The sequence below is a fragment of the Pteronotus mesoamericanus genome, unplaced genomic scaffold (assembly GCF_021234165.1).
Source record: "Pteronotus mesoamericanus isolate MK-2021 breed Mesoamerican mustached bat unplaced genomic scaffold, CSHL_Meso_final contig_75, whole genome shotgun sequence".
NCBI lineage: Eukaryota > Metazoa > Chordata > Mammalia > Chiroptera > Mormoopidae > Pteronotus > Pteronotus mesoamericanus.
The window spans coordinates 4647021-4661352 of NW_026555249.1; the positions used below are offsets into that span (position 1 = coordinate 4647021).

Consider the following 14332-nt stretch of genomic DNA (forward strand, 5'->3'; position numbering starts at 1 on the left):
AAGCAACAGGTCTGCATCGGTCAAGGGTTAAACGTACCGTACGGACCTAGAGAGCCTCCTGTGCTCCCAGGGGACCTGGTGGGCGAGCCTAGTTACCTTCTCTGGAAGGAAAAGCAAAGCCTTTCTCTTTCTTGGTTTAACTGAACTCAGAATTCTTCCAGCAATAAAACGCAATCCTCATTTTACACATCCCCACCCAAGGAGAGGGAGTGACATTTAATTCTTGGGATTTAAAACACTGCTTCCTTCAGTCCCTCCAATACGCCTCCTACCCTATTTTATTTTTCATCGTAGTATTTTATAACCACTTGAAATTTTAAATATTTGGTTATTGATATTCCACCATTTCCAACCAACCAACCAACCAACCAACACACACACACACACACACACACACAAACACACGAGTGAAAGTAACTAATCCATGTTTTATCAACCATACTGAACACAGGATTGCTAGTAAATTGTGCTTTAATTTCTGCAATCAGATATGATGCAGTGAGATACAAGTATAAACTTTCATTGTACATCCAGAAAATAAAAAGCACATTTATACAGATTTCGCCCAACAGCTTATTCCATTAAAAAAAAAGTTTTGAATGTAATTAAAGCTAATTTATCTTCAGTGTAAAAACTTGGAGGTATAAACAAACTCAAGATATTATATACAGTAAATTAATGTACATTTCCGAACTTGCACAGTGCATTTTAAACAAAGAAAATGGTCTCATTTCAGCTTTAACTGTTAAGCATAACCCACATTTCAATCTTGAATAAAAATGTCACAATATATAAAGCCACTGAGAATTCTGTACACAAATACAAGTTTATAGAAATCTGATTTCAAATATAAATACATAAATGGTCACGACCTTCCATGTTATAACAGCTTATTTTTCTATTGTAATTTTTTTTAACTCGTAGAAAAATATTTCAATGCACATTCAACTGCTATGACAAGGGTCTTTAAATCATCTTTGTGAAGTGTAAAGCCTCACACTGGGCATTTCTGGAATGAAAATTACTAAGATCCTAAGACTGAAGAGACCACTGTATAAATATTCACGTTACAATGTGGTAAAAAAAAAAAAAATAGTTAGCTCCATAGTGTCCTTGGGAAACAGCTGGGGCAGAGAAGCAGAGGTTAGTGCCGGTTTCAGAAGGCCCACAGAAAATATGCGAAGGTAGCGAATGAACTGGTGTATTTCCAAAATCCCTATTGCAAGCCTAACACCAACCTCCCTAGTGAGAATCTTAAGGCAACCGAGACTGGACATGTGCTTGGCCCCCACGTGTGAACCCTGCCCTCCCCTCAGCCTTGGACCATCCTAACAGACGACCCCGGCTCGTGTGTCTCCATGGAGTGGAGTGGCAAAGTGGCTTCTGGTACTTACAAAAGACGATTCAGTGCAAACTGAGAAACTTCTTTGTTAATCATTTCAGAACTTCTTATCGACCTTGAGCAACTCAAAGTTTTTTTAAACATGTAATATTTACATTGGGATCTATACCAGAGAGTGAATGTATATAAAAGGCAAACATTCCATTTGAAACATTGTAACATTAGTTTTTTTCCCTCCCCTTCCCTTTAATGGGATTTAATAGGGTTCCTTTGAGAATGAAAAAACTGGTCCTTACAAAGGGTACTTTCCTGCATTTAAAAATATAGATCACTTAGACAGCAGATGCAAGGTTAACAGACACAGTTACGTTTCTTCTATGGCTTTTAAGTTGCTGAGGTACTATACCATACCCTTCACTATGGACATTTATGCTTAACTGCTTCCCTATGAAAGCCACATTCAAAAGCGATCCTCATCAGTCTGCCGGGGGACAGAGAATGTGGGGAAAGCTCAGGAGTGCCGGCTACAGGGTCCGTGGTCCCAACGGCTCCGGGACTGCGGCATGCTGCTAGAAGGCGGCAGAGCGATGAGAGTGGTACCTCAGCACTCGTCAGCCTCAGGACTCATCAAACCTGGTGCTCACTGCATTCTGATGAGAAAAAAGGTTTCAGCACTCGGCGCTTGCTCACTGCTTGCCGCGCTCGCTGGAACTTGTGTGAGTCAGACGGCACCTCACAAGAGAAAGTGCTTCATCTCCCGTCGCTTGCTGGCCTCTCAGAACGAACTGACGAGGACCGAGGTACCACTGTACTCGCAAACACTGAGGGCCTCCTGAAGAACAGGAGCTCCTCTGGGCAGACCCAAGAGAGTCTTCCAGTCTAACCACCGGGTTTAGCAGCAAGACCCTGGGCCCACATGCACCAGAGCGGGCAGCACAGGAGGACGGCGGTGGGCGGGGCAGAGCAGGCGGGACGAGGCCTGGAGGTGCGAGCACAAAGGTGGTGTGGTTGGTGCGCCGGCACCCCTACAAAGCGACACGGCCGATGTAGGAGGGAGGACGGTGTGAAACGTCAGGATAGGTGACATGGGTAGCATTTCTCCAGCTTCTCTCCAAGCAGGAAGATGCAGGAAGGAAAAATGCTGTGGTTGGTTTGAGTAAGTGCCATACATCTCAACGCCACGATCTGAATCTTTGTTTGCCACACACACCCCACACAAAGCTGAACCTGCTCCGAACTGAGACAGGTGAGAGAGACACTGACTCTTCCCAGTGACTGGATAAATTATCCTGGCACAGAAAGGATCTGAAGAAAGAATGAAGTCCAAGAATATCTTACTAAAGCCCTTTTTAGTAGTAAACCAGCTACTGCAGATTCTGTATAATATTTACGCATCAGATAACAGCTACAATTCTATTATGGGTCAAGTAATAATTCCTTTCAATTAATAATACTAGACAGATGGTTTTAATTGCATAGTCTTTTAGGACCATTAAAAAAAAACACACACACACAAAACAAACACCCCCGCCGAGAACCAGCTCTTCCCCAGAAGGCCCAGGTCTGCCGCATAGCGCTCAGGGCCGGCGGCCCCGCGTCCAGCAGTGGGCGTCGCGTGGCACCAGCCCAGAGGTCCGTGTGCTGGCCTCCCGTCCCAGGCTTCAAAATTCCTCTTCCACAGTCGCTGACCAGAGAGGTCACACGTCCCCTAGATCCACAAACTCATCTTCCCGTTTGGCCAGGTCCTCCTCATCTCCCAGGGCTTTCCAGCCACTGGTGGGCAGGACGGGCTTAGAGGAAGGTCGCTGCACCAAAGCAAAAGGAAACAAAGAGGACAGGCGAACGGAGTTCCTCAGCAGGGAGGGGGGCTCTGCCTGGAGGGCCTCCTGGTGGGGGTGTCCCTCGGTGACTTTTTCTTGTAGGCTCTGTACTTCCTCCATCATTTCCAAGAGTTTGCTCATGGTGGCCACCGTGCCGCCGCCCAGGATCTGGGCTTCTGGAATCCAGCGCAAGTAGCGCTGGGCCCACACTCTGATCTCTGGCCCCTCGATGTGAGGCAACAACAGACCGTGGTAGTCAGTGGGCTTGCTATGCCAGCTGTCATAGAATTCCCGAAAGGTGTCTTGCAGCTCATCAGAAGAATTAATGAGTTTGCTAATTCTCTTGCCCAGGAGGTTTTTAATTAAATGATCTGTTTCTTCCCTGAAAAATCCTCTCTTGGGAGATGACTTAGATTGGGTGAGTGGCAAAGAAAGCTGTCGTTGATGCTTTGGAGAGAAAACACAAATAAAAATCTCTGGTTAGCCTGACAGCATAGGTACTGTTGTTCCCATTAAAGAAAGGAGCATAATCCTGCATTTACAAATCCTGACCCCTCAGAATTGCTATGTAAATGCAAACAAATTAAAATGCTATAATATACAGAGAGGGCGGGGTTTCTTGTCTAGTTCTGATGCAGATGTTAGCTGTACGCTATGTTTGTACACAAGTGGGCGAAAACAGGTGTGTCCGGAGCCGCACAAAAAAGGCAGCGGGCAGCACAGAGGGAAGCCTCCTCCGCTGCCCCTGCCCCACGGCCGCAGGGGCACCAAAGGGCGCTGAGCACTTACAAGAACAAGTTTAACTCAAGACAGGGTGACGACGTAGGGGAGTTTGGAGGCAGCGTCTATCCGTTTTCTGTAGGGAACAAAACATTTCCTTTTTGAGACTATTGAGCTTCTACAGTATTCTGAATGCGTGCGAGGAAGCAGCCCTGACTACCCCATCAGTGAAATAACCGTAGGGTGCCAGGCGTCCAGCGGGAGTTCGAGCCCACGTCGGAAAGGTTCTCCTGGCCAAGTCAGGTGGGGGCGACAGCACTCGCAGGGACTGACTAAACCGGCCGGATGTTCTGGCCTCACAAGCTGCAAGGAGGAGGAAATGTGAGCGCTTTCACGTGGCTTCTCCCCCTTGGTAACTCCATCTACAGCCGAAGCAAGGCGCTTTGTTGTGGCTGTGCTGTGAAAGGGCTGTGAGGGTGGGCAAAGGGGCCGGGAGGTTATGAGGGATCTCAAGTGGCCAAAGCAGAAGGGGGAAAAAGGGGGAAGCTGTTTCTCCCCAACTTTTCTGCTCCTGAGGTATCCATTTGAAATAAGAACAGACAAGAGTTTTATTCTCAGGCTAGACTTATAACAACTCTCTAACTTATTTCTGCCAGTGGTTCTTCCTTGTAAAAAAGTTTTTTTTATTATAAAGGAAACATTTCCTTATTATAGAATATGGAATAACAACTAAAATATAAAGAAGAAAGCAAAACCACCCACAAAGCCCCAACTCAGAGCTGACTGGGATTTTTGACTTTCCAGCTAGGGACAGGGAGCCGAAGGCCAGGGGCCAGTGGCTGGCCTCTCTTCTCCCAGTGACCCACAGGGGTCGGAGCGGGCAGGGGAGTGAGGAATGCTAGTGGCACCTGACAGCCACTGAGCGTTTACTGCCACCCGGCTCTGCTCAGTGGTTTATATGCACCAACTTATCCACTTCTCAAGGTCCCATTTATCGCCCCATCTTACAAATGAGGAAACTAAGGCACAGAGGTTAACTAACGAGCCAAAGCCCCAGACACCCAGTGCCAAAGCTGGCTTCACTCACAGACAGTCTGGCTCTAAGGTGCGGGCTCCTCACAGAACTCTGCTCGTCTCGAGAGCCCCTTCTCTCCGTCCCCTAAGCCAGCGATTTCCAATGGGTGCACCGCAAGAATGTTTAAGACAGGTGGTACCTGGCTATTTAGTCAGGGGCACAGGCCTCTTTTCCCTTAGACTATCAAATTAAAAAAAAAATGACAACAGCCAACACAACAATAGCCATTTGGTTTGAATGAACCCAAATTATACTATTTTTCTTGGCCAATTGGCAAAAATATATATTTTTGGTGTGCTATGGAGTTTGTGTGCCGTGAGACGGAAAAGGTTGGAAATCACCGCCCAACATGAACAGAGTGTTTGAGAAGAGCAGGGTGGGGATGGCACCACACAGCTGGAGTCCAGTCACGGCTGAGGCTGTGGCCGAGATCGCATGGCTGAGCGGGCCCACGGTCACCTGTGGCCAGTCACCGAGCGGCACTTCCTGCCATGGCCTCTTCAGTCTCTACAGAGCTTCTCCAACGCATCCACTCACTCGACAAGGGGCTCTGCGCCTGACATCTGGTCTCCTAACCCAACGGCTTCAAAGCTCCTCGTTGCCCCAGCCCCAAGTGGGCCTTATCCAGTTAAACCTGAGGCTGGCCAGCCCTTTGGCTCAAACCTTTCCCACCAGCCAGCTCCTGGAGCCTAGGCTCTCCGCTCCTACCTACAAGGAGAAGGGACGCTCAGAAAAACTCGACCTGGGCAGAGAAATGCAATCCAGTCTTACAAGGCAGAGTCTTCGTTTCCCCCAGTGCAAACAGGAGGGTTGGGCCCTGCCTTCTCTCAGGTCCCTCACCCTCTGGCCCGGCCAGTTCTGCAATCCTAACCGGCTGTCCCAGGAAGTGTGTATGCAGCCACCAGGGGGCAGAGTGAGTGAAGAAAAACTGACCTCGGGCCAAGCAGCTTCCAAGCTCGGAGTCCTGGCCCAGCTGGCGGGAAAGAGGTTAAATCTGTGGGCAAGTATCCACTCTGCGCCTGAGGGCCTCCCAAAGGGCAAAGCAGCAGCTCTAAGTGGCTAGCCGGCCCCTTCTGCAAGTACTGGCTTTGGCTCACCTGCGCCCCCCGGGGGCCTCTACAATGCAGCCACCTGCAGACTCTGGGCCCTGGAGGGCAGGCAGGATCAGACTTGCCCTCCCACTCCCCTTTCTGTAGGGTCTGCGAGGGAGAAATTCCGGGCCTGGAGGCAGAGCCAGGTAGTGCCACGTGAACTGGGTATCATCTAGGGAACCCTGGGGTTTTACTAACCAGTAAGGTCAGGAACAAATACTCAAGTGAACCTCAAGTAACTCGACACTGGGGGTTGACAGCGCAGGGCCAAACCTGGGCTGTGTCCGTCCCGGTGAGTACCGGCACTCGGCCACTCCCACTTGCTCAGGAGCCGTCTGCACTGCGACGACAGAGCAGGAGCTGTGCCAGACACCACACAGGCCAAGGCAGAAAAGCTTCAGGCGTGTGTCCTGCAGAAAGGTCTTGCCGTGGACAGCACGGGCGGGTACAGAGTAAAGCCCACACCATCCCACTCCCTTTGCGCCGCCACCACATGCTCAGGTGAGATGCTCGATTCCACGCAGCACAACCGCGTGGGCGGCAGTGCCCCCGGTGACGTTAAGCACAAGGCCACGTCTCACCGGGGCAGGGGCTGCTTTGCTGAAAGCAGAGGATTCTCCTGGACCTGACAGTGTGCCCGCCACAAACCTCAACTCTGCAGGCTGTTTCCAGAACCCATATGTAACTTTTAGCCTGATATACACGGGGGGGGGGGAGATGAAGGGGGTGAGGCATGTGGACATCTTACTTTGAAGCGCATTCCTTTCCGTTGGCCTTTGTCCAGTTTTGGCTTTTCCATATACAGAGGGTTTTTGAGCAACGTCTGGGCTTTGGGTTCAAACTGTACAGACCAATCCCACACGGTGAGCGGACTCAAAGACTTGCTTTGTGCATCCCGGCCTTCCCTGCCCTGCCAAGACAAGCACAGGTCAGGACGGCCTCCCGGAGGGCCGCGGAAAGCAAACAGACGCTTCGGAGGCAGGCACCAGGAAGGCGCTCCGGGCGCCCTGAGACCCACCATTCACGGCGCTCCCCTCTCAAAGGCTTGTTCGCTAGGCTTTGGTCGGGGACGAGGGAGGGAAGGAGGACACGTTCTTTCCCAGCCGGTCATATGCCAGCCATGCTTGGGTACTTTCACAACAACCTGCGGAGTCACTATTATTTTTGCAATTTTACATTTTAGGAAAATGAGGCTCAGAAAACTGAAGCGACTGTCTGAGGTCAGGAAGTGGGTGGGTGGCAGGGCTGGGACCTGAAACCGGGGCTGTGTGACTGAAAGCCCAGATTCTCGTGTCCCACTTCACCGTGGGATTTGGCAAACTCCCTCCCGGAAGGCCGGCTCAAGCAAACCCGCAGGAGGCTGGCAGGGCACCGAGGCTGCTCGGAGTTAAACCCCCGGCAGCCAGTCTGAGGGCAGTGCCAGCCCAGCCTCCTTGCTCTGCCTCATCTCCATTCTCTTCAGAGGAACTACATGCGCAGGCAAATGGAAGAGAAGGCACCGGGTCTGACTGCCTTTACAAAGGACAAGTTTTAATTCTGTTTAATTCCCCAACTCCAGCATTTTTGCCCCAATATTTACTGAGTGATGAGGGCGAGTTACTTCTCTTCTCTGTGCCTCAGGGATAATCATAGTAATACAGATCCACAGGATGCTGTGAGGGTTAAACATCAACACTCGGAAAGGGCTCAGAATAGGGCCTCATACATTGTCAGTGTTAAATCAATTTTGTTTTTATCATCCGTCTCATTGCATCCTACTTGTGAGATGCAGCTTCTTCAACACACAGGTTCCCAAGAGGGACTCTTACCATGTTAGTTTCTTTTTGATGAGGCGAATTGAAGAAGAAGGTGCTAAAAATCGGTACGTACAAGCTATCTGACAAAACAGTCAGGTAAGTCTCCGTAAATTCAAATGCTGGGGGATGCTGGTGCACCAGCTGCCAGACACAGTCTAAGAAAAGCAGGAACACAGGGACCTATGTGAAAACAAGACACACGTTACTGGGCGGGTGCTAAGGGTCCAATGCCAGCCGTCCTGAGTTCAGGGACAGCCATGTCAGTGGCTGTGGAGTAAACCCCTGCTGAGCTGTAGTCCCTGGACAACACGGCAGACGCCACTGCACTCCAAGCAATAAACGTGCTGGACGGAAATCACGTGCACACAGATTAGTAGCAATATTCGGTGGTACCTTGCTGTGTGACATTTCAAAAGTAAACTATGTAAAATCTCACTATCAGCATTAACAGATGAGCATTTGCAGTTGATTTTGTGGATACGAAACACTAACTTTGAAGCCCAATTAAGTGAAATGTTATTTTCCCCAAAAGAATTCCATTCTTCTTCTTAGTCGATTTTATTGCCCAAAAAACCTATATTCAATTATTTTGAATTTTTTTAATACCCCCTCCTCCACCCCCAAAATGAGAGCCTAGAAGAGAGAGGACAGGAGAGAATGCAGAGGCAGTGAAAAAAGAGTCTCTAATATTCTTCACAAACGTATTTTTTAACTGCTGGCCTCCCTCATTAGCCACCGAGAGGCAAGTCACGCATTCGGGGGGACAGTAACTTTCTAGGGTGCTCTGTCATTCACAAAGAGCTCATCTCCGAGCCACCAGTGGCCCCGCAGGTGGGGAAGACAGGCCGTGTGACAGCCGCTCCCTCATGGGGGCTGGCCGAAGCCTCACACGTGGCTCCCAAGAGAGAGATGGGCTTGGGACTCAACTCCTGAATCAACGTCCGGCACTGTGTCACTTCAGTTACAAAACAGACCACCCAGTTCTCCTTCAAAACTCTACTACGTCCATGCTGATGCTAAGAAACACTTACACTGCAATTTTATTTCATGCTTCATTTCATGCTCAGTACCATTAAAGGGAGTGAGAACTATCTGAACCCCGTTGTGCATCCAGAAAACGGGCTCAGAAAGCACGGGCCTTCTCCAAGGGCCGGCTGAGCAGCAGTCAGACCTTCTCTTAGCTTCATTCCCCATCAGACGCGACGCCTGTCAGCCCCACTTTCTCAGCTATAAAAACACACTCTTCCCCACAGTTACCAGCTCTCTTTGCCCACATTTTTTGAGTCCCATAAGCTTTCAAACTAACTTCCCAGAAAGGAAAAGTCCATTCCATTAACAGAAGACAGTGATTTCCATTCAGCTCAATGAGGTCAGGATGAGCAGAGATCACGCCTGAAAGAAGTCTCCCAGGAGCACGCCAAGGCTCTGAGGGCAAGAGCCGCGGCTCTCTAGTCCCACAGTATGTGTGTCAGGCTGGTCAGCATCGCAGACAGACATGCTTATTATCTGGAGTCACGTCCCAAGCATACGGCAGCTCTGCAGGTGATTTAATTAAAGAAAGTGCCGTTTTCATTTTTCCTTCCACTATCATCGCTAATACAGTCAAAGGAGTCTGAGCAGCTGCAGCCAAGTAGGACACAATGCGGGGGCGGGCTCGTTCTCATTAACCGAACTCCCAACACAACCGCCGCGCCTGCCCTCGGGGCCCAGGCCGAGAGCGCCTCCCACAGCCAGAGGCAGAGGCGGCCGCGGGCCACACTCTCGGACACAGCGCAGAGGCCCTGGCGGCGGGTGCTGCTCGCATCGCCCTGTGATTAATTTTGAAAAGATTTATGTGCAAGGAAAAGTTATTTTGTGTTATGTATTTTCTACAGAAAACTTGTATCCTGAATATTCTTTTTTTTTTTGCAAAGACTAATTGAGCAGAAATTATAGAAGTCTCTCTCACTGAGTTAGTTCTTATTTAAGTTTTACAAATCAATATTACGCCCACCATGAAATATGTATACACCCTTGATGTACACAATTAAGAAGAAAACATTCTGAACACACTTGCTAACCTCTTCCCTCCGGGAACGGTGTCAACATTGTTTAAACATTCAAAGTCATCAAACGGTGAACTGATCACAGCCTTCCCACTGAGCTTACACAGTGCGTACTTTGCAAGCAGAAGCCCTACGTCAGAAGGTAGGAATTCAGAGGCCAGGCACTTCTCCCCGCGGACGGACACAGCCCACAACGAGGACACTCACCTCCTCCTTGTCGCTCTGACGGAGATGGTTGCAGCGATCCAGGAAACAGTGCCCGCCCATGACCCACTCCTTTTGGACGAGGCTCTGGAAGCCAATGCTGGTTCTACAGTGGGGATCCATCATCACTTGCACCAGAGAGGAAACGAGGCAGCAGAGGTCAGAAGCGTTCTCCTCTGGGAGGGCACCAGGGCAGCACAAAGAGGAAGGAGGATACGAAATGTTAAACGCCCACAAAGAGCATTCACACTAGCACAGCTGACAGCAGGGTCACCATCGCCAAGGCCTGCTACAACTCCCTAAAAATGTCAAGCTCTAATTCCCTAAAAACGGGCCAACTACAAAAAAGGTGATGTTTTCCGACTAAGACAAACTGCTTCTCACCCGCCTAGCAGGGGTCCAGCACACACTGGCAGTAAATATGGATTTGCTTACTGAATGGATAAGCAGGGCTGCAAATCCGTGGTCGGCATGTGGGCGCCCGGACAGGCCACACAATGAGGGCGGGTCACCCACATGACGGTGGCCGGCTGGCTCTGCAGACCAAGCTCGAAACCCTTCGCGCCGGTGTGGCCAAGCCTCCATCAGTGAACTCGCTGCTCCGAGCCCAGCGGCTTTTCGGACTTGTCTCAGCACCCTTCCTCACTCCCAATTCCTCCACTCCCTCTGCTCTGCGGGGGGCTGCGTATTTCTGGACTGCACCTCGACGCTCTTGTTCTCAGCGACACAGCTCTTTCTGTTTCTCTCCAAGGGGCAGAAGGGCCTGCTGCTCGTGGCCTGGCCCAGAGGAGCAGCTCCCCCATGGCCCATTTCCACGGCCGCCCCCATCCCATGACAATTCCCATTCAAATGCTTGTTTAACATTCATGACTCGTAGCAAATCAAAGCATACATCTACATCCATGCATTTTAGTTTTGAGAGTTTTAAGATCTTCAGAGTCAGGGTCTGACATCCCCAGAGTTTCCTCTTTACAGAATGAAGAAGTGCAACTTGAGTTGCTATTTTAAAACGTCCCTGAGGAGGATGGAGCTGGTATTGCTGGAGTCAGAGAAACTAAGAATGGGCTGTAAGCAGGGAGGTGCCTGCACCTCAAGCCCTCATGTGGCCTCAGAACCATGAAGTGCTACAGGGTCAGGCTTTCGGGTGCTTCTTTTTCTCCTCCAGGAACACACAAGGTGAAAAGAAACATTTCCGTTTTTGACTTTCTAGTGCTATCAGTTTTCAAAACAAGCTTCGCCTTTGAAGGGACTCTGCCTTCTTGCACTTGAAGGGGGTTGAGAGTACACCCATGGGTTCTAGGAAGAGGGGCTAGAAAATGAGATTTCAGACCAGAGGCAACGCAGCAGTCCATGTCGGGGCAAGTGACCTATCAGCCACGGCAGCCAAAGGTGCGCATCTCATTTTATGCAACTGTGTTATCAGCGCAGTCTGGCCCTGGGCCTTCTACCTCTCAGCCCCCCAATTTTTATCCCCCCTCCTCTTCACCAGTTAGTACTCTACTCTGTTGTTGCTGGGTGGGTCTTTTCCAGTAAAGTTCTTAGGTCGACTCTCCCATTAGGCTGTAAATTTGCAGAAGTCAGAAGCATAGAGCTCTGTACACGGTAGGTGTTCAATAAATGTACTAAAAGCTAAGCCAGTGAGCTGGCATCAGATGGTACAGAGGCCACAGGCAGACACCTCTTGCAATCTGCCCATAAAAGCAAAATCTCAGCAGCCAGGGGGCATGCCAGAGAAATAGTAAGAGCTTGAGGGTACAACAGCATGAGACAATCTACTAAATCTGAAATGCAGGGCCCTAAGAAACCTCAATTATTCTAAACAGCAGATCTTATTTTAGCTCAGACCAACCCAGTTCCCGTGCGATCTCTGCCGCGTGGCAGCTTACACTTGCTATCACTGTGCATGTTTGCATCCTGTCCTCACGTACAGCAGGTTAAGCCCACTGAGGAAAAGGAAGTCACAGACCACACAGTTTCTATGGCTACTGCATGAGGTTGTCAAACACAAACACATAAAAATAATTAAACCATCCATGGGTCTCTTTCTATAAAAGGGATTATCAAAGATTGTAACTTTAACCAAGCTGAGTTAATATAAAACAAAATCCAAAACATTAAGAAATGCGAGCTTTGGTAAAGATAGCAAACAATTCCTTCTTGGGCTGCAAATAGATCTGCCAAGTCCCAAGTGAAAGAATTTGTTTTTAAACTGTAACTCTGAAATCGGGCGCAAAGGATTCTGAGGCTAGGGCAGGAGCGCCTGGGGAGGATTTCCACGCTCGCGCACGCCTCGTTCAAGCCGACTGCGATCGGGCAGAGCGGTGTCTACAGGACTGAACCTCAAGGGAAGGACAATGGAAGCCTCAGTGTGTGCTGTAAATACATTACCTAAAAGGAGAACGTTCATGTTCTGTGCTTCCAGACATTCTATAATTTCTATTGCTTTTTTCAAGCAACGTCTAAATGGAACAGGGACAAGAAAAAAGGTCATTAGTTCTTGAGCTTGGTACTGAAACGGTAAGAACTTTAGAAAATAGTCTGACTTGATCTTCAGTTTTCTATCTTACTTTTATCTTCAGTTTTCTATGCTTCAGTTTTCTATCTTATTTTTGCTAAAAGCCTCCAAAAGAAACAAATGACCATTTATACTACTCAGATACTGCAAGACACTCCTTTGCCTGTTAGAAACTTAAAATTTCCAGAAGGGAACCCCAAAGTTGACATAAAAGTGCTCCTAGATGATTTCTAACCTAGTAATTCTTCGTGAGAACTTAGACCTGAGCCTGGTGGTGAGACCCACAGAGGCCCACGCCTGGCGACAGTGCTGCACATCCACGTTGTTTAATTCAAGGTCACGTGGGATTCAGTCAGTGTGGCCGAAAAGACCCAATATGCCCAGAAATACTTTGTGTCCCTCTCTAGACGCACTGTTCCCCCTGAGGCTGTGGCCACTGCTGGCAGCTCTGACTTAGAACGAGCGCCTCGCCTGTGCTGCCCACTGCCTGCGGTGAGGCCGCCCCCGCCCCCGACCCTTCGCCTAGTTAAGGACCTTCAGCCTTCTCTCGGCCTCACAAAAAGAACGGCTCCTATGACCCATATCACTGTTTTCCATAACATATTCACACAGCAGGCTCTTTAAAACACCTGTTAGTAAGTGTGGAGGGCCGAGGCTCCTCCCCACCACACAGCAGGCATGGCAGGGAGAGGAGGCCAGGCCAGGCACGAGGGAGAATTCCTCTCTTTCCTCAAATCTATCCCGGACCGAAGCTCCCAATTATCACGTCCGTTCTGTGCCTCCCACCTCTGACCTCTCTTCTACTTACTGGTCACAGAGGGGAGCTAGTCAAAAGAGGAAGGATGAGAGCGAATACAATGCTGTTCTCTGGGAATCTCAACCTAATTCTAAAACTCAAAGTCACAAATTGACATGAATGGTCATTTAAAAAAATTTTTAACAGGTAACATATATAGAAGACACCAAATTCCTCTAAAAGGGACCCAGTACAAAATCGGCCTCCTGGTCCCTCCCTGGAGGCAGCTCCGCCCCACCAGCCCGCTCCTCTCAAGGCCGGGCCTACGGGCCAGAGCGGGTCTCCTGGTAAATTCCGATCAATGGTGCACACACATAGTAAATAACAAATGTAAAATTATGAGGCCTGAGTAGAGCACAGGACCTAAGAATATTTAACTGTGAAATAGGAAACCCTTCAATTATTTATCAATTTGCTTTACTACTTTGATTTAGAGAACTATAACATTCACAAGCAATCAATGGTTTGAAATACCTGATTATATCAAGCCAGCTGCTACTTTCCAACAGAGAAAACCATTTTATGTCTGTGTCCCAAAATTCGGTACTGTTATCTGAAAAGAAAAAAAAAAAAAAAAGAGTAAAGAAGTCAGGTGGTTCGCTCACACGCCTGCCACAAAAGCTGGTGCTACTTGACCACCCTGCTCAAGTGCGAATCCAGACACAAGTCTCCACTTAAAGTAAAGGGTGTTTCAAACACCAGCTGAAATGGTGTCTGAACTGCAAAGCCCTGGAAGGCGGTGGCCGTCAAAAACAGCTTTTACTGCTCACATAAACAGAGCCTGCTCTAGGGACACGGGGCCGCGGCCCACCCTGAAGTCAGCCAGAGAGCAGCCCGCTCCGGGCAGAGACGGTCAACATCCAGGCTGCTGCTCCCGGAGGTGGAAGAGGGCAACGGGAGGCATCCTGATGCCACCGAGGCCTAAGGG

General features: G+C 49.2%; 1 protein-coding gene across 1 annotated transcript in view; it reads right to left on the reverse strand.

Moving 5' to 3' along the window:
• Nucleotides 1–510: 510 nt before the first annotated feature.
• MTMR12 (myotubularin related protein 12) overlaps nucleotides 511–14332 on the reverse strand; it is a 56948-nt gene continuing 43126 nt past the window's right edge. Inside the window, exons 11-16 of the mRNA XM_054583914.1 lie at nucleotides 13879–13957; nucleotides 12482–12552; nucleotides 10097–10269; nucleotides 7857–8024; nucleotides 6797–6958; nucleotides 511–3609 (exon numbers count right to left, since the gene is read on the reverse strand). Coding sequence (XP_054439889.1) covers nucleotides 3040–3609; nucleotides 6797–6958; nucleotides 7857–8024; nucleotides 10097–10269; nucleotides 12482–12552; nucleotides 13879–13957 — 1223 coding nt within the window. The 3' untranslated portion in view covers nucleotides 511–3039. The remainder of the gene's footprint in view (nucleotides 3610–6796; nucleotides 6959–7856; nucleotides 8025–10096; nucleotides 10270–12481; nucleotides 12553–13878; nucleotides 13958–14332) is intronic.